We start from the raw sequence: 26,051 nt of genomic DNA, 5'->3' as shown, positions 1-26,051 counted from the left end.
TTCTTCCCACTAATGTGGACAAATTTGAAAATGATGTTTTCGCTCCTTTGAAAGTGACTCCGGCGCTTTGACACGACTCACCTGGCAGACGGGAAACACTTGACGGAGAAAACGCCAACATCCCATCACAGTTTACACATTTAACTTTCACACATCATCAGAGTATTCCTTCTAAATGATGGTTGCTTGTCTGGATTTCAGACTTTTCAGGGCAAGAAAGGAAAAAAACTGAAGTCAATTGAAACTTGCAGAATTCAGTAGTGTTAAAGAATTATTGTACTGAGCTAATTCAAAGTCATTAATCATTACAACGGTTTTAATGACAGTTATTCAAGATTTAAGAAACCTTTATTTATCCCCCAGGGGGAGATTCCGTTTCGAGCTGTTGGGCTTAAACAGCTCACAGCCCAGACAGGAGTGCTACTTTACTGTTTTTCTCTTTAATTTATTTGTTTTAAATCACTTTTGATCACACACATTTAAACTTATATACTTTTCAGAATTTTTTTTTTAAACAATTCGTCTGAAATTCATCAGTGTAAAGAAAATGAAATGAATCTGACCTGTATTTATGTGTCTGTGCGTATGACAGCATTCAGATTCGTCAGAAAACGTTCAGCCGCAAGTGGAGCTGCATGATATCAGACTGCTATAATCTGATTTGGGATAAACGTAATCTCTGACATAGATAATATCTTTGAGATTTGTTCTTTTGCTCTTTATTTACACTGACTGACTGCGTCCTGCTATTTGTTTTTCCTTGTCCCCTCCAGCAGTGTTTGTCTGCCCCACTTCCACAAAGAGGGAAATAATCTCAGCTGTCAATCAATTACATTTTTAATTTATCGTCCAATTTTTGTAATGATACTAAATGAATCTTCCACGTGGACATCAGAACTGTTCTTCACAGTTGAGTCAAACTGTAGATTTCCCATCAGGAGACAGTGAGACGGGATGATGTTGTCATTTCGCCGCCCGCCGGAGTTCAGACGTGGCCGCATGCAGACGGCGGACTGAAACCGGCTCCGCACGTCTGATTCGGTCCGACGTCTGGAATCACGGAGGAAAAATGTCAACTTGGCTGTTTGTTGGATCTGGAGAGCGCGTCGGGGACAAAGAGCGGCGGCGGTGTGAGCGCAGAGCCGTCGTTTCCATTTAGCGGCAGACAGACAGACGAGGGATTCATTCAGCCATCAGAGCCGCGGGGAGGAAGACGAGGAGGAGGAGGAGGAAGGGCAGCGAAGGGTGAAACAGGCAGGGGGGAGGCAGTTAAGCTTATTAGTTCCTCCCCATCCCCCAAAACACACACAGACACACACAGACACACACACACACAGACACACACACACACACACACACACACACACAGAGCAACACGGCAGACAATGGAGAGACCACCAACTGATGGGTTTAAGCCCCTTCGGCGTTCTCACAGACACACACACACACACACACACACACACACACACACACACACACACACACACACACACACACACACACAGAGGATCGTTTCACTTTTCAGGACTCCCGAAAACCAGATCGTCTTCCTGAACACAGTGAATATCAAGTGAATGTCTTAAATCGGATGTTTCCTGACGGGAGTCCTGAATGTTTCCTCCCATCAACAAACAGCAAGTTGTCCTCAGCAGAAGAAAGTGTTGTTAAATCATCCAGTTTTCAGCTGAAATTCTGCATTGAATATTCAGAGGTGAGCAGTTCGAGAAAATCCCTTCAGGAAGCAATGCGGTCGACTTGAATGTGCCGATTTCTAAAAGGATTTTTTTTTTTTTTTGGCAGGGTGTTAAAAGTTCTTACATCAAGGGGTGGAGCCTGAAGCTTTCAATTATTAATGGGCTTTCCATGTGCTTACATCAAGGGGCGGAGCTTTTAGAGTTCTTGCTTCAGGATTCATGAGGTTCATAATTCATGTTCATCAGTTTCATAAGTGATGTGGCTTTCAGAAATGCAATGTCTAGTTGCAAGGTTTTGGAGGACTGACCTTCGGCTTTCAGACTGAAAACATCTCTGAGAGATTTTGAGGTCTGATGCTGCTGGATCGGAACCAGACTTTTTATTTACAATCTGACTAAAAAACGTCCCTCTGCTACTTCCTGATTTTCCTCCTATCGAGTTTTTCATCACCAGATGACAAAAATCAATGATTCCAATGAAAACGTGCTGGTTTTTCACCAAACAAAGACCTTTACAAAAGCATTAGATGGCATAGTCACTCCAATCCAAAATCCACTCATTTAATTGATGCCTCAACTTAAGATTCAGTTTAACAGCATTTGTTTGCATTGGGGGACAGAGCGTAGGTCTGAAAACGTCACCAACAGGCTGCAGTGACTCAATGCACCACCCTGTGGAGAGGAATGGTACTGCAGGCTCCATCGGCATGATAGGAAGGTTTTTCTGCAGCACAATCTTTAATCTGATTTCGTCTTCATGATGGGAAAAGTCAACAATTCTGATAAAAATGTGTTCACATAACCATACACAGCTCATTTTAAACCAAAACTAAAATTTCCGAATGTTTAATCAGAACTTCAATAAATTAAACGTAATGCCACTGATTTTGCTTTCATCGATTAGTCGACTCCAGGAAATGGAAAGGAGTAGCACACTAAACCCCCCCGAGGGGCCTGGATTATCATCGCCATGGTAACAATTACACCATAATATACCAGATAATACACGCTCGTTTACCCCCCTCCACTCATCTGCTGGATGGAGAGGCAGAACGAGGAGGAGATAAACAGAGAGAGAGAGGATGAAGTGTGAAGAGTCTTCAGTCTCTTCAGGGAGCTGACAGATTCACTCGTTCCTCCATCATCGCCCTGGCAACCGAATAATAATTAATCCACCTCAGTGTGTCTGTGTGTGTGTGTATGCATGTGTGATATTTTTCGTGTTGCCTGTGGTGATGCAACGATATCTATCCTTCAATATGTAGGGCAGAGAGAGAGAGAGAGAGAGAGAGAGAGAGAGAGAGCGAGAGAGAGAGAGATGATGCAAAGCACCAAAAAGAGGAGAGAGAAACAGAGGAAGTCTTGTTCTTCAGGAGAATGATGCTGTAACGCGCAGCCAAAAACTAAAAACCGCATTCAAAACTTCCATCCAAAATCTGCTGATTTCACAGGCGTCCTTCGAAAACCTAAAGCCTTCTGTGAACTGACGTGACTGAAGGAAATTCAGTCAACAATGGAAAGACATAAAAACGGATCCCATTCAAAACTTCATTTTGAAATCTGGTCATTTAACTGAATTCCACCAGAAACTTCTTGACTTGGCTACTTTTACAATCAGCTGTTAAAGGTCAACCACAAAAGCTACAAACCCAACTGCTTAACCCAACCAACCAACCAACCAACCAACCAACCAACCAACAAGTACACAAAAAGTTAATCTCAAAACTTTGTGGGTGGGATGCGACAGCCCCCAACAATGCAGGATTACAGATTGTGCTTGTGCTGCAGAAGCTACTGAGCAATTAAAACCAAGTCTTCCTTCCTGACTTTATGTTTTTTGTCTAATAACTTTCCATTGTTCATCACCTGTATCGAAACCCTCCATTAGAAACCCACTGATTCAACACAAGACCCAAGACAAAGCCTAAGGCTGTTTTAAAACATAACCAAATGCGTCTCTCCTGACAGGTTTCTACAGATACTGTACATCCACGAGAAGAGGTCCACAGAAGGTCTGCAAGTTCACCTCGGCTCTGATCGCTGTTGCTTCTCACCCACAAACTGTTTCCATGGTCGCCTCAACCATTTCTATTTTCTGCTCAGATCTCCTGACTTCAGACTGCCGCTGATTTTACTCAGAACATGAGTTCTGAAGTGTGTTTAAAGTCCGCGTCTGTCGGACACAGAGCAGACGACTCAGGAATGTTAACGGTTAAATAAACAGCACGTAAAGTCCGGCCTGCACACCCTGTTAGCATTAACAAGCTAACGGCGCTCTCGCCATAAAACACCTTTCAGACAGACCTGGGACACGCCCACTGATGACGTCATCAGCTTCAGGTCCCGGGAGGACCCAGAACTCAGATCTAGAAGAAGTTTACATAGATCCAGAGTTTAGTAACATAGAACCAGAACTCCAAAACAAGCTGACGTCGACTCAGAAACATGTTCCATTAATTCAGATTCAGGTTGATCTGTGATCAAGGCAGCATAGATCCAGATTCACGGTAACATAGTTCCAGAGCACGTTTTCACCGACACAAAACTTAACAAAATCCAGGTTTAGTTGGCCTCGAAGTGGAACTGGTTAATAGATTGCAAAACATATGGAGCTATAATCTCATTTGCATGGAATCATAAAACTGGATATTGAACCAGTTAGATCGAGGACTTCTTTACTTAGATATAGAATTGATTAAGATATACACAGAACTGTTTAACATAGATGTAGAACTGCCTCGTTAACATGGAACAAGGGCTGGTTAATGCAGATCTAGATCCTTAACATGGATCTAGATCTGGGTAACATAGGTAACAAATACGTAGAGCTAGTTAACACAGATGTAGAATTGGTTCATTAACGTGGATCGAGAGTTGGATGACATTGCTGTGGAGCCAGTTGAAATAAATCTTGAACCCTAACATATATGTAGAGCTAGTTGACACGTATGTAGAACTGGATAACACAAATGTAGAGCTGGGCGACACACTGGTTACCATAGATACAGATCTAGTGAACATATATCTGGCTCAAATAAGCGTAATGCTGCCCCCACCTGTTCACTACTCAAACACATATCTGGCTCATTAACATGGGTCTAGAACTACTTAACATGGACGTAGCTTTGGTGAACAAGGCTATAGAGATGTGAAACATAGATGCAGAGGAGTGTTGACATAGATTTGGCTAATTAATGGACCTACAGGCTGGTCAACAGATGTAGAGCTGGAAGACGCAGATCTGGCTCATTAACATGGTTCTAGCGAATGTTAACAGAGACGTAGAGCTAGTTAACACAGATCTGGCTCATTAACATGGATCCAGGTGAGACGGAGCTGTTCGGGCTGATGAAACCTGGGGAAAGTGAGACGCCGCAGAAACGCGATTACAGGACGACGGCTAACGAGGACGAGGCTGCGAGGAGGAGACGCCTGCTCTCCTCCCACCTCCTCTCCGCTCGGTTCAGATGAAAACATTACAAACAGACTTCAGACGCTGTTTTGCTTTGCGGAGACGAAAAAACACCCCTCCTCTTCCCCGCTGTATTTTCTGGTAATGTGACCCACTTTCAGGTGCTTGCTGGATTAAAGCTCGGCTCTGCTGCCTCAAACACTTTCTCCATATTTTTCTCCCCCACTCCTCTCTTTTATCTCCCCCTCCTCCCCTCCCCCTCCCCCTCCTGTTCTCCTCGTCCAAATCCATCTTCCTCCTCCATTATCCCCTCCTCCTCCTCCTCCTCCTCCTCCTCCTCCTCCTCTTCCTTTCCTCTCACGCTAATTCTTCTCCTTTTCATAAAAACAGATCCTTTTCTTTCCGTGTCGTTGGTTCTTTATTGGTGACGCACTGCATCCACTTCCAAAAAAACATAAATATTCAAGAATTTTCTTTTTGTGACAAATATTATTTAATGAAAAGACAAAAATGACATTTTTTTTCAAACTCAGTCTGAAAAAAAATTCTGTTTAAAGATGAAGATTTTCAAAACATTTTAACGTGTTAACGTCTTTTTTTAAATATCATATTTATATCATATGTTAAAGACCAACTGGCTGTCATGGTGACAAAACCCACATTTTCCAAAAAGACAACCTGAAAAAAAAAAAACAATTTAATACATAAATGAACAAAATCTTACAGAAACGTGTTAGCAAGCATAAAAAAAGGTGAAAATTTAATTATATACTTCTAAATCTAACATGCCGCGAGTTTGATTCTTGAAAATTTGTGTGTTTTGTGACAAAATGTTGAGAAATATTTAACTTTTCTCCTGTAAAATTTCAATGTTATTGTTTTACACATTGGGAAACAGGCGTATACCTGATTAGAACTGTCTGGTGATGCTCCGAATTAAAACTGTTTGAATGTTTGTTTTTGGTTTTATACAGAACAATTCAGGATGGCTTCATGGTTAGGCTCCGTTGTTTTCTTCATGCTTTTTATCTAATTTTGTTGATTTTACATATTCTCTTCAACCTTTACTTTCACATTCTTTACACTGACATTAATAATAAGAAATTTTATTTGTAGAGTACTTTATATTTTTCAGTTTCAGCTAAAATATCAGGAGAGCCAAAAGTTTGTCAATAACTTGGAAAGGACAAAGTTTGGACTTTCTGCTTCTTTGACTTGGATTCATTAACGCTTCTTTCTCACTTTGCACTGTCATATCCGCTATGGCCACTAGAGGGAGACACAAACGAGTGTTATCAGAGAAAAGACAATAAAACAAACCTGTTGTTTTGTTTTCCAACTCAGCGTGTTGAAAACTTATTTGTATGTTCAGTTTCTCCGCTGCGTCGCTGCTGCGTCGTTTAATTATGCCAAAGTGATTCCTTTTTTAATGAATGACTATCACTGTCTGCACACACGATCCTCCCTACATTGCTGCTGTCGTATACATCACAGCCACTAGAGGGCTCAGGTGTAGTTGGGGTAAAACTAAAAACCAAGACTAAAGTTGGTGTGACCGGTTGAGTTTGTCAATATTCTGATCATGTTACATTCTAACTGTTATTTCTACGTTGCTGCTGTCAGGATGACCCACACCACCAGAGGGCGACATGCAACAGAGGGTGGAGCTGGACCGTCCACCCCATCGTATTCGACTGCTGAAGGTTTTTCTGGAACAGTTTTAATCTGATATGTTTGTCCTGTTGCGTGTGTGTGCGTGTGTGTGTGTGTGTGTGTGTGTGTGTGTGTGTGTGTGTGTGTGTGTGTGTGTGTGTGTGTGTGTGCTCATTACCTTGGGGGGGATGACTTCATCCCTATCTTTTATTTGTGTCTCTCTCCCTGACCCCCCTCACCCTTTCTCCCTCCTCTTATTGACTGTGTTTTAGAGTGGAATCCATAAAATTCGTCCCAGAGGACATTTCTCTGTGATGTCACACACACACACACACACACACACCCACACACACACACACACACACACACACACACACACACACACACACACACACACACACACACACACACACAGAGTTTTACAGAGCAGACTCACACTTGTCTCACTCAGACCACACACTGTTTTACTACCGTGTGTGTGTGTGTGTGTGTGTGTGTGTGTGTGTGTGTGTGTGTGTGTGTGTGGGTGTGTGTGTTTGTGCTGCCACACCCAGTCTAAATCTGAACATGGTTAGGCCTCTGAAAAATGACACACACACACACACACACACACAGAGATTGTTTCTGTGCATTGTGGGGACTTTACATTGATTTCCATTCATTTTTTGTGCTCACTCTAAAGTCAGAGGTAACAGTTACTGTAGAATTGTTACTGTAACTGCACTGACCCCAATGAACTCTGACACACTGACACATGTGAACTTCCACACACACACACACACACACACACACACACACACACACACACACACACACACACACACACACAAACACACACACACAAAAATGAGTGTGTAAACACCTGGAACAGGAAGTATTTACTGTGGCAGCCAAGAAATGCACAACAGAAATAAAAAGGTTACAAGTCACTGCATTAAATAATTACAGGAAACACAGACACACACACACACTCTGAGGTCAAACAGTTAGGTAAACAGAGTAAATCATTACAGCGCTCTCTGGCAGGTTCAGTCGCACAGCCTCTCCTCCACCTCCACAGAAAACCCTCCATGGTTGGATGATGATAACTTCAGTTGTGTATTTAGCTCTGCAGTGTTTCTTGTTCTGTTCTGTTAAAGTGGCTCACAAGTTTGATATTTACTCATGCAGATTCAAAAACATCTCCTCATCTTCATCGCTCACCGAGCGACTCTTGTTTGTGATAAACGCCTGAAACACACACGGCGGTGCTTTAAATCAGCAGCTGAGAGGCGAAAAACTGCCAACAACAACACAGCTGGACGTTCTGGCTCCTGTATCCAGTAAAAATATTCAAACTCATCCCCACTTCACTCGGAAGCCGTTAGCATTGAAATGTCAACACGTAAGAAACGCTGAGTCATCTCAGAACCGACGCTAAACAGGCAGCTCCCCGCAATGATTTTAACGTTGTAATTAAGTAATGACAACTTGTTGCGTAACAGCTTTATGAGAGGTAGGAGTTAGCAATGCTAACAAAATACACAATTAGCGGCTGCGTGACGCTACATTCCTCTGCCCCTCAAGTCTTAGAAGTATCTTACTTCATAAAGAAAAGTAGCTCAGCGTTAGCAAAGTATTGTTAACAGATTAGAATTGCTGAAGGATGTCAACTGTGTGCAGAGAGTTGGAGTCAACAATGTGAAATCCCTCTGCTTCAGTCGCAAATTACATCCTGCTAACAGGCTAATATGGACACGTGAGAGCAAAGGAAAGAAACCTGGCGTCACGCTGGCGCTGAAATCGTGTAAAAACAGCTTCAAAAAGAAGTTCTGACTTCATCACGGGAGCAAATCGGACATCTGCTTTCAACTACGACATCTGGAAACACTCACACACACACACACACTCACACACACTCACTCACACACACACACTTTGTAATGTAAGCTGATGTTTTAACACCTCATACATTTGTGCCTCTAAACTCCGCCTCCCCCTAGTTCTGCACATAAGAGTGAAATTACACTAAAATGGCATTCAGCATGACACACACACACACACATACACACACAAAGGGCTAAATAAACGCATGTAAGCAGAAAAGCACGGGGGGTAGTTGGTGGCTCGGGGGTATTGATGGGCGTGTGGCCGGCCTGTGACGGCAGCAGCTCCTCCAGGCAGGAACATAAATCTATCCCCAGGCTTCAGACTCGGCCTGCAGGCCCTGATCCAGTCTCATGAAGGGTCCTGCTCTCCTATGTTGGTAAGACGGAGCCTGTCCACCAACGTTTGTCTCTACTGTCGCGTTTTAGCCAACCAGAGATCAGGGAGAGGTCCACAGTCTGAAGGGAAACGTTGAGGGCGGTATGGAGAACAACTGTTAGCATACAAAGGGGCTTCACATTTTTATGATGCTCACTTACTGATTTACATTATGACTTCCTGAATTTCTTCCTGACTCCAGGAACTAAAAAAAGCAAAGAGGAGCCAACAGGAACTAATAGGAAGTTCCAGGAAACAACAGGTGCTAAAAGAAGCCAACAGGAACCAACAGCAACTAAAAACAACCAAAACGAACCAAAAGAAGCCAGCAGGTGCTAACATAAGCTAACAGGAAGTAAAAACAGTCAACAGGAACCAACAGAAGCCAACAGAAGCCAACAGGAACCACAAATAGCCAACAAGAACTAACAGGAACTAAAAACAACCGAAAGGAACCAAAAGAAGCCAGCAGGTGCAAATAGAAGCTAACAGGAACTAAAAACAGTCAACAGGAACCAACAGAAGCCAATATCTGCTAACAGAAGCTAACAGGAACTAAAAACAGTCAACAGGAACCAACAGAAGCCAATATCTGCTAACAGAAGCTAACAGGAACTAAACACAACCAACAAGAACCAATAGAAGTCAACAGGTGCTAACAGGAGCTAACAGGAAGTAAAAACAGTCAACAGGAACCAACAGAAGCCAACAGGAACTATAAACAGTCAATGGGAACCAACAAAAGTCGATACAAGCTAACAGGAACTAAAAACAGCCAACAGGAACCAACAGGAGCCAAAATGAATCATGAATAACTAACAGGACTTAAAAAGAGCTTGTTGAACCGAACGGTCCTCAACTGGAGATAACATGAACTGACAGGAATCAACAGGTGCTAACACAAACCATCAGGAACTAAGTAAAGTTCACACTGATTTCAAAAGCTGACAGCAGTTGACACACGTACAGGAGCTAAGAGGAGCTGCTAACAGCCGGTTTGTTTGTGTTGCGATCAGACGCCTGTGGTCAGCTGAGCATCACACATGTGAGCGTATTTGGACTGAAAGTCTTCAGAGTGATTAAAGGCAGTTAGAGGGAGACATGGCGTCCCACTCCGGCTCTGAAGCGAGTCGCTCTGTTTATTTTACTTGCTGCTGTTTATTTGCAGGAGGGAGGAGAAGGGGGAGGAGGAGGAGAAGGGAGAGTCAACACTGCAGAGGGGACAACCAGTGTTTCTGTTACAGAGGCTGAAACGTAACCACTGAAGCAGCGAATCACGTAAAGACGCACACAAAAAAAAAAAAAACCCAAAACTCGTGCACCAATGTCATTTTACAACTAAAATAAGAAGAGACCAACTAAAGGTTTGACTGTCAGTCAGGATGAATTCAAAACATTCAAACTTTAATTCTTAATAGTAGTTATCAAATTTATCAAATTTTACTGTTGAGTAAAAAGTCATTGCTGCCCTCTACAGGCAGAAAGAGGAAACAGTAAGATTTTCTCCAGTGTGACAGGCTCCCTTGAACGTGGCTGCTGCCATCTTTAATCCCACCACCAGAGGGCGACATGCACCTGTGCATCAGCCGTTTCTCACTGCAAAGATAAAAACCACATGTGCTTACTCGGCTACTCCTAAGAGAACCGTGAAATTTGCGAGAGTGTTTTGAAATTGGAATGAAATGTTCTTAGATGTTTTCTAGAAGTTTGTTTCCAGTGGACTTGAAAAGAGAGCCTCTGTTTACTCTGCCTGTGGGAGATAAACACAAACTCTCCGGTGGTCCTCTCAGTCACATGGTTTTTATCTGCTACCTTCTCCGAACCACAGGAGGGGGGAGAACAGGAGGGGTTCTCTGTTGCCACGGCAACTGCCAATCGTCTCTAATCTAATTTACTACCAATCAAAACAAAAACAGCAGCTGGTCCTTAATTCGCAGCCAGTCTATATGAGTTCCTGTGTCCACCTATGTAGTGTGTTTGTGTGTGTGTGTGTGTGTGTGTGTGTGTGTGTGTGTGTGTATGTGTGTGTGTGTGTGTGTGTGAGCACTGAGCCCAGGTGGAAAGCTTCCCTTTGCAATCACACACTGATCCACCTCAGTTAACGTCCGACCGCACCACCACTCAACTGTTAAAATGTCTGTGTGTGTGTGTGTGTGTGTGTGTGTGTGTGTGTATACCCGTCCAGATACGGTTGCAGGGACAGTTTCAGGCCTCTGAGGTCACGTTCAAAACTGATTTGTGCTAGTAACACATGGTTCAGATGATGCTGCGATCAATCAGTGGATCTGTAACATCAGACGTGTTTTCACGAGGATTTGTACAAATAAAAGTGAAAAACAGGCGATTAAACAGCAAAAAGCAAGCTTGAGATCACAACGAGTACAATCCTTTAAAGCAGTATATCAGATCTTGTCAAATTTTAGTTCCAGCACACACACCATTAGCCTCCACCGAAGTGGGCGGGGCTTATGATCAGTGTCCTCAAGGCTTAGACGGAGTGACGTGATTGGCCGAGCGGAGGCACAGATAATAACCACTTTCAAATATGAACTCAAAAACTACAACAATTATTCGATGACTCAGAGAAGATTCAGTTATGATTGATAAAATGTTACTTTGACTACCAAAAGAATTTCCCTCAGAGATTAATAAAAAACGTATTTTCTATTATTCATTTGGTTTGTATTATTTAATGTGAGTTGATATTATGTACTTGCATCTTACTGATGTACATACATATTGCAACTGTGTTAAAAACATTTTGAAAAGCAATAATTAATAAGCTTTTTTTAAATAGTGGATAGTCAATATTTCTTCTTAAATTCTGTGTTTAATTTTGCTGTTATTTGATTGGTTTGACAAACTGATAAATACATTTGTTGGAAAGATTTAAATTTTGTAACTCCCTGAGTTGAACCATTTAACTTTGAACTCTTACTGCTCATGAAACTTCGTAATTCCACATGTTGCTGGTCTGGTTCGGTTTTAACGGATCTGGCAGGTGATCCTGAAGCTCGTTGAGGCTAATGGATGACGTGGCGGTGGTGGTGGTGGCGGTGGTGGTGGTGGTGGTGGGTTTTGGTCGGTCTCCAGATCACTGCTCTGTGGTGAAAGGAGAGAAACAGGTGCAGCCGCTTCCTAATAATCATCATCATCATCCACGGCGAGCTAAATCAACAGATTAATTTCCCTCTGCGCCGGCTGGCTGCTGGGAAAGTGAAAAACGGAGGAAGAAGCGGCAGAAAATGGAGTTTGTGAGCGGAGGAGCAGGTGCAAGCGGCTCGCTTACAAACACACATCACTGTTATCGGAATAAAAGCTTTAATTCCCCCCCGTCTCATTAGCCAATAATGGCTCCGCTCCCTCTGAATGCCACAGCTGATTGGCTGACTCATCTCCGCTAATTCACTTTGTGCTAATGGGCGAGGAGGAAGAGGAGGAGGAGGAAGAGTCATTTTCAAAGAAAGAGAAAAGCTCTCAGTGTCAGTCTGAATCTGCGGGATTTTATTTTTCTCCTAAAAATGCCAGTGACGATGAGGCTGACCAGCAGGGGGCGCGGCAGCGCAGCATCCACAGAGAACTGCAGAATGACTTTTCAATCACAGCTCTGGACCGACTGTTTAGTGGGTTCAGAGAAAAAGCAAAGCTTTTTGTTGACTTGGCAGCTTTACTTTCTCACCGTCTTCAAAACGGCAAACTTATGAGAGACAAAAACGACGCGTTTGGCTCATTTTAACCAACTCAGTACGCCCTCTAGTGGCAGCAGTGATGAAGGCAGCAGCAATGTAGAGAGGAAGGAGAGGAGGCGTCAGTCACAACGAAGGACTTCTGATTAGAGGTATATGAAATCCGTTTTATTTTTTCCCCAATTCCGTTTTATTTTTTCCCAAATTCCGTTTTTTCCGTTTTAATATTTCTGAATTTGGTTTTTTATGCTCATTTTTACCATAAAAAAAGGTGTCTGGTAAGTGGAAATGAATAAATGTCCACAATTTAATAGGATATAACAGTCCATTTAATGTTTAAAGTCCTGCAACAAAGAAATACTTTTCAATTAGTCGCATGCGTCTTTGCGAGTCCAGTCCACAGTACGTTGACAGTATTTACAAAAAAGCTTCTCCCCTGAGGCATAAAAGTCCGTGTTCTGCTCTGTATTTAGCGCTTAGCGTGGAGTTTAATAACTATTTTGAATGTGTGAGAGGGGAGGGAGCAGCTCGCTTGGACATCGTGTTGTTGCGTCGCGTCTCGTCGCGGCTGGAACGCGCGTTCACATTTGTTTTCAATTGCACTTTGACGCAAAATCGCGGAAAGCATTTGGCGTTGTGAACGCAGCTTTAGCATGTTAGCAGCGCTGTGGAAGTGACGTACACGTTGCAGCAGCTCGGGCGGTCCCCTCGGCATGTTTGCTTTGCACTATAAGGTTCCATTTTCTCCCGAAAACTGAATTTCAGACCAGATTAGGACGAATTCCGCAATATTCCGCGTTTTATTCCAATTCCGTTTTTATTGGTCATTTCCGTGATTCCGTCCGCGATTCCGTTAACACGGATTTCATATGGCTCTACTTCTGATCTCCTCAGGTTAAAATAGTTTAATTTCATTTCTGGCTTTTATTTCTAAAAAAAAAAAACAAAACAAAAAAACACACACAAGTTTTTATACAGAAATGTTGAGATTTTCTCTCAAATAGTGTGTGTTGGAGGTGCAGTCAGTTCAGTATACCGCCCTCTTCTCTGTGTGTGTGTGTGTGCGTGTGTGTCAGCCACTCTTATCTGCTTCCAAAGCACGCACGCACGCACACACGCACACACACACACACACACACACTCTCTCTCCCTCTCTCTCTCTCTCTCTCTCTGAGCCAACCAGCTGTCAGATCAGCTGATAGAGGAACTCCAGTGATGGACAGGCGATCTGTGACAGCTGTCACCATGGAGACCACTATCGCTGCGGCTGATTGGACGAATGGTTTTCTTGACCTGCTGCTGTCCGCACTTCACGCCCCACTCCACCTGTTTACATCCACAGATGATTACTGTTCTTACAGAAGTCTATTGTTTACAGATTGTTTTGTTAGAGATGTTTATTTTTGTGAAATGTTTGTTTCTCAGATGCTTGTTCATTTTTTTTATCGATGTTTCTTTATATTCTCTCTCTCTCTCTCTCTCTCTCTCTCTCTCTCTCTCTCTCCTTGTGAAGGGTGAGGATGGATGGGTATCAGGCCTGATTCAAACACAGGTTTCTAGTTTTAATCAGACTTGCTGAAATCGGACACCGCCTGTGATTACGGGGTCCGACTCTGAGACCGGGACCCTGAAAGTCGAGCCCACCTAGCAGGGACGCTTGGTTTGCGCGACCACACACGGAGGAGGAAACCTCAGCGTGTTGACACGGAGCTAAATCCAGATCAAACACACTCCTCCACTAAGCTTTTCTTACTCTGGAGCCCCACCCGGGATCAGACCCCCCGAGTCACCGGGTCTGAGCCCGTCGGAACCGCAGCGACCGGAAGCCGGACCGCCGGGCGCCGGACCACCGGGCTGGGGGTGAGGTCGTGACCCCCGCCTGAAAGTAGCATCGACGCTTAGCCTTAAAAAGTCATTTGGAGTCTGAATTCAGCTTTATGACACTTATGAAGTACTCATACCGGAGCTCCATATCGCAATGTTGCTCATCCCTAAAAGTAACATCAGCTCAACGCTGCCCCCTATAAACACAGGTGGTATTACACCCACAGAGATGGCTCAGATCATGTCGGAGCGTTTTATTTCTGTGGTTCTGATGGGTGTTTTCTCTCCACGGTGGCTCTGCTGCCTGCATCCTCAGACGGGATGGAGGCGGCGTTCAATCTCCCTCTGGATCTCGTCCAACTCCCATTTAAAAAAAAAAAAAAAAAAAACCTCAAAGCTGCAACTCCTCCTGATTGATTCAATCCATAAAAATGTCAGAAAATGTCGACGGAGCTAAAAAAAATGTTCAGTTTGATGCAATAAAACATCAAAAAGCTGCAGATATGCAACATCAGTTTTAGCAATGTTCTGATTACTTTATATTAGAATGATCTCTTTTTAAAAAACTCAATTAATCAGTCTTTTTTTGATTCACTTTAATATTTTCATGATTTAAGAATTTGGGGAAAAAAACAGTATTTTTAATGAATGTTTCACATTTGCAATGTTTAAATGTTTTTGATATTCAAGTTCCAAATTAAAAAAAAAAATCCTGTTAGCAATTCATCACTCTATTTTTTTGTTCTAATATTTGATATACAAATAAAAGTAAAATCACATCAAATAATAATAATTAATGTAGGATTCAAGAGGATCGGGGAGGGGGGGGCGGGGTTTGCACCAACTCTCCAGTCCAGCATCACTAACCAATCAGACGCCACCTGGGGCGATCCTGCCTTCCTGCCCCGTCCCGGCGGCCTCTCAGGTCAGCGTTCAGGGGAGCGTCTGCCCCCCTGCGGGGTAAATATTCCAGCTGAGTGGGAGGAGAGGTGAGCCACCATCACCCCCATGTGATGAAGAGGAGGATGAAGGAGCGTGTGTGTGTGCGTGTGTGAGACTACAGGCAGAGCATACAGCAGCTGTCTTCCTCCGACAGTACGGAGGGAAGGAAGGTTGAAGACTCGTTTACACATTATTTTCAATTGAAAACGCAAAACTTTCGCCGCGTTCTGTGTGTCTGTTTACACCACATTGGTGCTCTGAGCCACTGAAAACGCTCCGTCTCCGTGTAGATGACAGAAAACACAACTTTCCTGAAACAACTTCTTCTGGGTTTTTCCATAAAAATGGACATTTATTTCAAAACATCGATCAGACGCCTGAGGTGAACCAGGATAAACTCCCTCTATCTCTGCCACTTCCTGTCGGCGCAGGAAGCAGCAGCGGCTCCCGAACATTCACTCAGTCTCCGTCCATCACCTCCTTACCTTCTTCAGCTGTCCGCTCCGGGTCCCCACAAACACCACCGTGTGCTCGCCGTACGTGTACGCCGCCACGGCGCCCATGCCCTCGGTGCGGTCCTCGTACAGCGGGTTCCCCTCGATGACCCGCAGGCCTCCGAGCGGCTGGTTCAGCACCAGGCCGCAGAAGTCGTCTCCGATCTGCTTCGGCTGCGGAGGAGAAAGCGGGGAGCTGCTGTTAGAGCGGCAAATGTCACACGGCAAGGCAACAATCACTGATTCGTGAATATAATGGAAACAAGTTACTGTAATACTCAGTTTAGGATCTGAAACATCAAACGCATATTTGTTAAAGCTCGAGACACTAAATGATCAAGGTTAACTAAACAGGGGGTGCATTATTCTAAGCTTTAATTTTCTGCCGCTCCACTACAATACGACATGAAAGCTCCTTTCAGCTTTCCTTCTTCATCATATCAGTCCACGAGTCTCCACGGATGCAGACGACGGCGTGGTTTATAGCCGTGTTTCAGAGAAGGGGTATTTTCCCTGTTTACACGGAAACAGAGATGAGGTGAAAACTTTTTTTATTGTTTCCACTTGGAATGTTGTCATGTAAACAGGATCTAAATTAGCCGCCATAATTTTCATAAGTCCTGGCGCTGCAGGCGTGCCTGAGCACAGTTTGGCTCTGTGAAAGCTGAAGATACCCTCCGGAGAGTGTTTGGAGCTGGTGTTTCCAGAGCATGGGGCGGGGAGGAGTCGCCTTATTACAGGCTCTCGGAGGTCTGGTAACACCCTGTCATTAGCGGGTTAAGGCCTCGATGCCTCACAGCCTCTGAACGGGGTGGAAACTCTGAGTCTGAGTGGAAATAGACTCCACAGTTTATCTACGTTTATGTCCATCACTTTTTATGGCGCCCTGTGGGAAATATCACACATCTGTCAGGTTGTTTTTGGAGAAAAAGCACCTTCGCTATAAAGACGTCTGAACTGAACCTGGAAGCTGTAAAACAATCCAACCTGTGGGCCTGAAGAAGAAATCATCCACCTCCTAAACTTAAAACACTAAACACAATGAATTGAGACATTTTACAAACTAAATCATCACAATTGCCACTTCAAAACAGATCAAAATGGCGGCGCACCACCTAACTCCACCTCCCTTGGGCCAATTATCAATCACATGGCAATATATGTTGTCATGGCAACAGTGAAGGATTAGCGCAGATGTTAGCAGCTCCGTCAAAAACAGAGTTTCTGCCGAGAGGGTGATTCTTGCTTGACCTATCAATGAGAAATGACCACTAAAATGGTGGAAAACAACTTTTTTTTTTCTGTAAACCACATATGAATGAATAAATGCTACTTTCAGATATTTGTAACATTGCAATTTACTCTGAAACTTAACTGAAACTACACAAACCCCGCTTCAAAGTAGACAGACTCTCAACAAACTGACGCAGAACTACAAATACATCAAAACTGATATAAAAGCACACGGACTGCCAAGTAGAAACTACGACAAACAAATTCAAAAAAGCTATAAAATCAACAAAAACCAATTGGAAACCACAGGAAGTGCAGCAAAACAAAAGTACACAAATTATCAATAAACTGACACAACACTACCGAATGTAGAACAAAATCAATGTGCACAAACATGCTACCGTGACAGTCTGTTGTAACTCTCACACACACACACACACACACACACACACACTCACCCCCCCGCTGTTCATGATAAAAGAAGGAGGTCAGAGCCTGGAAATAAGCCCCGCCCCCTCCCGAACGCAGCTCATATTTCATCAGCATGCGGCTGATTGGCTGTGATTAGTTGGGTCGGCTGGTTTCGCTGGTTGCCGTGGGCAACCCCAGCTCCAGGACCCCAGTCCAAACCCCCAGCCTGGCCACCCCCCCTCAACAAACCTCCCCATTGGGCCAAAACTCGTCTCACTGCCCGGTTGCCATAGTTACCACTGCAGGCCATTACCACCATGAATAAGAGCATCATCTACCCCCCGACCTGAAGTAACCCTAGAAATAACCCCGCTGTAGACTCACACAGAGCGAGAGGGAGGGGGGGAAGAGGCGGTTTCTTCATCCTGTTCTACCTTTGAAGTCGTCTTACTTCCTGTTTCTAATGATAAAATAAAGACCATTAAAGACTATTCCTTATTGGTGAGTGACGGAGACGGGACGAGGAGGCTTCACCGATGTGACGATGACCTGGTACCAGCTGAACCTGCAGGACCACCGCAAACAGACCCGCTGCACCAGGCTGACCAACATATGGCCCATGGAGCAGCACCGGTCCGCCAGAAGGTCCAATCTGGCCGACGGGATTACCTTTCATGATCTGTTCTAGGCTCACCATTTCAATAGGAGGAAAAATCTTTAAAAAAAAAAAGCAGTTCTGTCAATGCTCACGATCAGCACTGAGAGCACAGCGTGAGGACGAATTTGAAAAAACGTGCATGTTGAAGGCTCAAAAAAATCAAGCATTAGACCTTCCCCCCACCCCAGTCTGAAGAGAAATGCTGTTGCAGAAAGAATTTCACATCGAAACACACAAGAATGAGTAAACTGACTTATTTCTTGTATTTCAAGTTGCAACTAAATGGAAAAATACAGGAGAGTTTTCAGAATTTCACTGCAGTCTGAATCAAGAAGTAACTTTAAAAAGAGAAACACATTTTATCACGAACCTGAAACAGGTCTACATCCATCAACAGACTTTAAAGAAAGCAGTGAAAGAGCAGGTCATGAATATTTGAGAGCAAGATCATATATAGGCCGAGATCTTTAGGAGGGAAGTCAAGGTTGGTGTCGAGTCACTGACAGCTTCATTAAAGTGAAGTCTCCAGTTAAAGAATGCATGAATATGGCTGAATCAAATTTCAAAGAAGTGTTGAGAACTGAAAAAGACTTCGGTTCAGTCGAATGTCCTGCGGGTGCCAAGTCAAATCCAAGTTTTGAGACAGAGGTTTGAAGAAAAAGATCAAATCAAGGTCAAGAACCAAACAAGACTCAAGATTTTGGGTCTTTGCACAACCGGTTTAAGACAAATCTCAAGTCTTGGGTAAAACAGAGATTCAGTTCAATTCAGATCGCGAAACTTTGGAGCAAAACAAAATTCAGTTTGAAGACCATGACGAGTTAGTTTTCCAGTTTCTTGTTGGTCAAGTCCGAGGAATGTTTTGGGTGTTTTGAGGAAGCGTCTCCATCAAGGCATGAGTGCTAGGGAGCAAATCCAAAACATGCTTCTCTTCATTAGAGGAGAGACTCAAAGACGGGACTCCAGTCTTTCAATTACACTTCCATTTCAGGCCTGAAGTCTTGAAGCTCAAATATAGGACAAGTCTACGATCTGAAGACGACCATCCCAGATACGGTTTTATGTGCTTTGGTCGTCAAGTCTTTACTGTTTGGGTTGAACAAAGGAAACTCGTCTTTAGTCCCACCTCAGTAACAAGCCAAAGACAACTCACAGCTTTCCAAGTGATGCTTGTATATGTATATATACACTCACCGTGTGGATGCAAGGCAGCTCCTTATTGAGTAACCATGGTAACGAGAGTCGTCCTTCTCCACGGTAACAGGATCGGATCCTCTCCCTCATGGCCAGGTTGATGTCATGCAGGGTGAACAGACAGAGGACCGTCTCTCTGGGCGGGTTGGAGCGGTTCTTCTGACCCTGTAAACACACCAGAGAAGTGTCGCGGGTTCAACTCCCCGGCCGGCTCGGAGAAGTTTCAGCCATGTACTGCTTCAGGATCCCCGCAGGGTGAAAGAATGTCGAAGGTGCATCACCTGAGAGAAGACGACAAACAGCACGTCGTCGTCCTCGGACAGGCCGAGCGCTTGAGCCAGGCGTCGCCCGGGTTTCTGCTTGTAGGCCGCCTGGACCAGCCGGTACTCCACGCCGTCTTTGGTGCAGCCCAGAGGAAACTCCACGTAGGAGTAAAACTCCGTGTCGTTGGAGCACATCCGGACGATCTTGGAGGTGAAGAACTTCTCTCCGCCGGCATCCATCTGCGTCAGCTGTGTGTCCAGCTGCAGCGTCAGGAAGTACACGTACGTGCGGCTGGAGAATCCGTAGACGTAGTAGATGTCGAAGGCCGGGTAGAGAGACAGAGTATCCGAGGGGATCTTTATCTGCGACGAGACAAACTCGTCCTGGTAGACCAGGGAGAACATGTTGACGTTCTCCTCGTCTGCCACCAGCTTCCGACTGGAGAGCGTGGGAAAGTACTCGGACTTCCCGTCGATGGCGGCACCGATGAAGAGTCGGCTGCTGCCCTTCACCGGCTTCTTCCTCTTGGGGTCGGCTGTCCAGTCGTCCTCACCGACAACCACACCTGCAGGGGAGAACTCAGATCAGGACATCTGTTGAACCTGCAAACACAACCTCCAACAGTCAGAATGAGAGAGCTCAGAAAGAGAGAGAGAGAGAAAGCGGCTGGTTAGGGTAACTAAGGCCTCGTTCACATGACAACCTTTTAAGTGAAAACGCAAAACTTTTGTTGCGCTTTGGGTGTCCGTTTACACAAAAACGGAGCCGCTGAAAACACAACATTTTGAAAAGGGTTCTCAAGGTGGAGCTTTATGAAAAAGCTCCGACTCTCTTCATGTAAATGGGGGAAATGCAACTTTTTGAAACCGCTCCGTCTCCGTGGAGACAGAGAAAACGCTGCAGCTGCGCATGAGAACCAACAGTTCTGCTCATGGTCAGTAGGCAATAACAACAATGGTGGTCTCCAGAGGGTCATGACTCCCATTATTGATGCTTACAGTGTATTGATTTCTGTCCGTGTGTGTGGTTTCATTACGAAACAAAAAAACTAACAATAGCCCCCACTAGTGGCTTCACATGAAAACATCATTTTCATCGTTTTCAGATCGCTGTCATGTGTGTATGAATGTCGTCATGTAAACGGGCCTGAGAGGCAGACCGGGGTCTCCAGGGTGGAAACACTGGCGAGTGGAGGTTTCTGCCCCCTCGCAGCTCCATCAGAGGAAATCCTTCCCGAGCAGCAGCGCTGCGGTCGTAGATTTGAGGAGCTGTCTGCGCTCGTCTGGTTCAGTTAACGCTGAAAAGCTGCTGACTGACGTGAAAAAAGAAATATTGTGACAGCCTGTCACTGACTGACGTCTGCGGCTCGCTGACGGGACACGTGACCAATCAGAGAGCGGTCTTTAAAACCCGCCAACTCTCCCCCGCCCCCTCCCGTCCCCGTCCCCGCGTACCTGCCATCCCATCAGCCTCTCTGGCTCCGGACAGGTAGTGCTCCTTGCGGTAGTGCGGCTCTCCCAGCTTGAAGAGGTCCTCCAGGCGGAGGAACTGACAGACGCCCTGCCAGATGGAGCCGCACGCCACCAGCCGGTTCCCCGTGTAGTCCACCAGCAGCAGCTTGTTCACATTGTCCGAGGACTCCAGGCTGGGGGACACGGGAGGGGGGGGAAGACAGGTGAGATAGACGGAGGAGACAGAGGAGAAAGGCAGGAAAGGTGGACAGACAGGAGAGACAGACCGGTGAGCGCAGGCCCTGACGCTGGGCGGAGGGTAACACTTGGCGTTGTCCTCCACGGGTCCGGTCATGTGACTCCTCAGCTCCGTCAGATTGGCCGACAGCTTGAGGACGCGGTTGACGGCGCCCACAAACACCTCGCCGCTCCTCCGGTGCACCGTCAGGTGGGTGAGGGAGGTGTCGAAGGCCCGGTACACCACCCGGCCCTCCACGGAGGGGGGAGGGGCGGCGGCAGGAGCCGAGAGGAGGGGGGAGGAGAGGAGGAGGAGGGAGAGGAAGAGGAGGAGGAGGAGAACCTGAGGAGAGGAGGAGGGCGGGAGCATGGTGGACAGAGAGAGGAGGAGGAGGAGGAGGAGGAGGAGAGGATGGAGGGACAGAGGAGGAGAGGAGGGGAGGAGGAGGAGGAGGAGAGAGGAGCTGGCTGCAGGTCTGATGAAGGTCGGCCTCAAACGAACATGACTGCAGAGACAAAAAAAGGGAATCTTTTTCAGATTTTCTACAATATTTCCAAACATGAAAAACAAACTGATTGGATTCGTAGTCTTTAACTGATCAGCAATTAGAAAATTGCCGCCCTTTTTTGATGTTTACGACGTTTTTAAGTGAAAAACATTGTATGTTTTGGGGATCACCGTTTATTCAACAACAGTGTTCGGAGACGTTGAAAACAGAACTGAAAAATTGTTTTCAAAATGTCATAACAAAATACAACCGTAACAAATCCTATCAATATACTTCACCTAAAACAAAACTACACTCACAACTAAATACACCCATTGAAAAAAATAACACTTATTACAACATAGCATATTACAACCAACAACTCTCCTGACATACTAAACCCAAAACAAACTACAATAACAACACAGCACACACCCCAAACCGACTACATTAATACAGTCCACCCATAAGCTACACGCAAAATCCACCATAGCATACTATACTCACAACAAATTACGCCAACAACAATCAACACTCACAACACATTACACCCAAAATGACCTTCAGTCACAACTTGCACCAGCCACAGTATACCGCACAAAAAAACAACCACAGCAAAATATCCTCACGAAAAATTGCACCAACATACTACACTCACACAAAGCTACGTTCGAAACTATTCACAGCCCAAACATACCAGACTTGCAACACATCACATCTAACAAACTACCCTCCTCACAAGCAACACCGACAATACACACTAACAGACCACACTCATAACATACTACACTCTCAAGCTGCACATGCAATAAACTACATATAAAACAACAGACCACACTCGCAACAAAAAAACACACAACCCACAACAAAACACACTCCAAAAAACATAATGAACAGCCACAACAAAATACACTCACAACAAAATACACCAACAGCACACCAAACCCATCACAAAGCACACCCAAAACAATCCACACTGAACACATCAGACACAGCATACCACTCAGAACACACAACACCTGCAAACTAAACCTAAAACTACCTACACTAAGAAAATACAACACAGCAAACAGAAACATTCACCACAAACTGTTACCTGTTACCGTCACATTTCTCTGTAAACGGAAACATCTGAATTTAACTTTTGCTTCTACACCTGCACATCAAACGCCTGTGTGTGTGTGTGTGTGTGTGTGTGTGTGTGTGTGTGTGTGTGTGTGTGTGTGTGTGTGTGTGTGTGTGTTGGGGTCAGATAAAGCTATTGATCTGTTTCTGTCTGTCTTCTGATTCTAAGCAGCTGCAATAAAACACACACACACACACACACACACACACACACACACACACACACACACACACACAAACACACACCGTTTAATCCTAATCAGACACAAAATGGAGCCTCTGCTGCAGGTTCTGCATTGAGACGCCTGCAGCTGCATGTGTGCTCAGTGTGGGCGTCCCCTCGGGAATCGAACCGTCAGCTGCAGCAGCACTCCACATCAGCGCTCCACATCAGCCCAGGCTTCTACTTTTCAACTCGGACACACGGATCGATCGCATCCAACGTGAGACAGTAGAGGTGGAAACAAAGACCCGCTGCAGCTCATCTGAACACATACACACACACACACACACACACACGCACCAGGAGAATCCACCAGAATACACAATCACTACGAGAACTAAAAAAGAAAAAAACATGAATGGAAGAAAATGTCTGAAGTCTTGACCTTTCCGTACCTTTGGAAAAACATTTCTTTCTAAACTTTTAAATGACCGATCGGTGAAAGGATCAAAGAGCCATCTGTCTTCGCCACCAGTGAAGCTAATGCTAACAGCAGCTACAAGCAGAGTCCTTGTCAAACACGTTGCTAAACAGTGAATGTTATAAATGCTCAACAATGTACACTGTGTTAAAATCAATTGACATCACAGGTCAAAAGGTCAAAGTGTAATTATTACCTGCTCATTACTGTCATTGTTCACCCAGTTGTATTATCGATGGCAGCTGGGCAGTAACTGACACAAAAGCCACTCTCCACTGTTTCAATGAAGACTTTGTTTCCTCTGACATTTATTGGAGTGCCTTCATTATCTTTTATGATCACCCTCAGACACTCAGCCTTTTGGTCCGGCAACCTTTACTATGCTTTTGGAAATCTTTGAAATCTTAAAAAGAAGAAAAAAAAAATAAAATAAAATAAAAAGCACGAGACACAAACAAGTCGTCGGAGCGTTGACACATAATCTTAATTTTTTTCCTTTACATACCTTAAATCCCTAAATCCTGGAATTCTGACCCTTCAACACAGTGTATCACGCCTGCAGGCTGGTTCAGGAATCATGAAGCTAATGTGTCCACGCCACACAGTCATTACGTCTCATTTCTCCCCAGTGAAGGGCGTTCTCCAGGGCTCAACACTGGGACCACTGTCGTTTCCTGTTTACATGAATGTCAAAAGCAAGGCATCACCTCTACGCAGATGACACAATGATCTACTATCCTTCTCACTCAGTGAAAACAAAACCTTTGAGAAGTTTGGGAAGTAAATTTAACTGATCTCGAAATGCTTCTTTGAGTGATTTGAAATTAAAATAATGCTCTTTTCTGGCATTACAAGAACCACTCCTGAACGTCCTGCCGGTTCTTCAGTATGCATGATGATGGATCAGTGTTGTTTAAAAGTCAACCAGGTTATACAAATTTCAAGCTAAACTGATTCCATCTCTCTCACAGGTTAGTGACCTGCTGTAGGTGAAAACACCTGAATAGTGTTTAAAGAAACCAGACTCTATCTCTTAAAATGATGGTTCAAAGATTGAGAACTGAATTGGAGATTGGAGGGTACTCAGGTTTGTGGGTTTATCTCATAGATTGTAAATAAATGGATAGACCTTTCGTGACGTCACCCATAGCGTTCCCAACCGCCGTTCTGAAGACTTCAGCGAGTCCAGCATTACGTCTCCACATTGAATATTTGATTGGGCCAGCCCGTCACGTGACCGCATCACGTGGACAGAGGAGGCGCTGTGATAGGGCGTTTTATGCAAAACTTTAACTCATAAAATAAAATCAACAGATGATTTATGTGAAAATCAGAGTCTGGTGAAGCCAGCACGGTTATAGAAAATAGTGATAGAGACCAAAATATCTTCTGAAACCGGGCGCTTTATATGTTTATTTGCACTCTGAAACTCGGCATTTTTGAATGGGTTCCCATGAGACTGGGGCTCTTTTTGAAACCAGCATCATCGCCCCCTGATGGAATTTCTCCACAATTACAGCTTTTTTTGCACTTCCTCATTATCTTCATGTTTTATGAGCGGAGGTTGGCGCTTGGTTTATCTTCAGCTGGACGTCAGACTGACAGATCTCATTACTGTAAAGGGGATTAAAGGTTTAATTAAGGGACGGGGAAAAAAAGCTTGTAATCATCATGACTATTTGTAAAATAGATGAAGTTCTGTTTGACCTACGTTGACTTTGAGCTATTGGGAAGTCATCAGTCTTACGTTCAATCTATTCATATATTTTTATTTGAACTTTGTCGGCTGTTCTAGTTTGAAAAATGTTCCAATCTTGATTAGGTTCCTTAATATAAAGAGTCAATCACCAAGAGGTGCAAACAATCTGTGTGTACTGAGTAAACGGTGTGGAGTGTAAATCTGGTGAACTGTAAAAGGCGGGAACAGAGCAAAGAGTGTGACTGTAAACAATGGTGTACGTGGTGCAGATAGTGAACAGCGTGAAGGTTGTAAACAGTTCAAACAAACCAGATTATCATGATGCATTCAGGCTCTGTTTATCAAATCGAGACTGGTTTGAACTCTGGACCAGCTGAAGCTTCGGCTGAAACCTTTACCATAAGCTAGATTCTAACCCCCAGACAGCCGGCCAGGACCCACAACGCACACGTACACACGACACACACAGTGCACATCACATACACACATACCCACACAGTGTACAACACACAGGCTCTGGTTCAGCAGCGTGATGGATGGTCTCACGAAATCGAAGTCAAGTTAGAGAAACTCTATCAGTCTGTACAGCTGTCTGCTAGACACACGCACACATACACACACATACACACACACAGGTCCATCTGTCGACCTCTCCTCTCTCTGGTCTTCCCCTCAGCCCAGCAGGCTAATTAACTAAT

The 26,051-nt window shown here is 44.5% G+C and overlaps 1 protein-coding gene and 1 long non-coding RNA gene across 4 annotated transcripts in view; one reads left to right on the top strand and one right to left on the bottom strand.

Annotated features, from left to right (window-relative positions):
- Positions 1 to 13,829, top strand: part of LOC115408283 (uncharacterized) — a 15,387-nt gene extending 1,558 nt beyond the window's left edge. Inside the window, exons 2-3 of one of the 2 annotated variants that reach the window (XR_003933758.1) lie at positions 4,029 to 4,034; positions 13,788 to 13,829. This is a non-coding gene — a long non-coding RNA (uncharacterized LOC115408283). Of the gene's footprint in view, positions 1 to 4,028; positions 4,035 to 8,421; positions 8,804 to 13,787 lie in introns of those variants that run through there. The other variant, XR_003933757.1, reaches the window with a different exon arrangement.
- The window catches only part of plxna3 (plexin A3), a 45,300-nt gene extending 23,400 nt beyond the window's left edge, over positions 1 to 21,900 (bottom strand). Inside the window, exons 1-5 of one of the 2 annotated variants that reach the window (XM_030118876.1) lie at positions 21,448 to 21,900; positions 21,164 to 21,354; positions 19,727 to 20,274; positions 19,446 to 19,610; positions 15,941 to 16,123 (exon numbers count right to left, since the gene is read on the bottom strand). In XM_030118876.1, the coding sequence (XP_029974736.1) occupies positions 15,941 to 16,123; positions 19,446 to 19,610; positions 19,727 to 20,274; positions 21,164 to 21,354; positions 21,448 to 21,767 (1,407 nt within the window). In that variant the 5' untranslated portion in view covers positions 21,768 to 21,900. The remainder of the gene's footprint in view (positions 1 to 15,940; positions 16,124 to 19,445; positions 19,611 to 19,726; positions 20,275 to 21,163; positions 21,355 to 21,447) is intronic. The other variant, XM_030118877.1, reaches the window with a different exon arrangement.
- Positions 21,901 to 26,051: the final 4,151 nt, after the last annotated feature.

The sequence above is a fragment of the Salarias fasciatus genome, chromosome 20 (genome assembly GCF_902148845.1).
Source record: "Salarias fasciatus chromosome 20, fSalaFa1.1, whole genome shotgun sequence".
NCBI classification, from domain to species: Eukaryota; Metazoa; Chordata; class Actinopteri; order Blenniiformes; family Blenniidae; genus Salarias; species Salarias fasciatus.
Note: the sequence above shows the minus strand (reverse complement) of the source record. Positions and strands in the feature narration are given on the sequence as shown.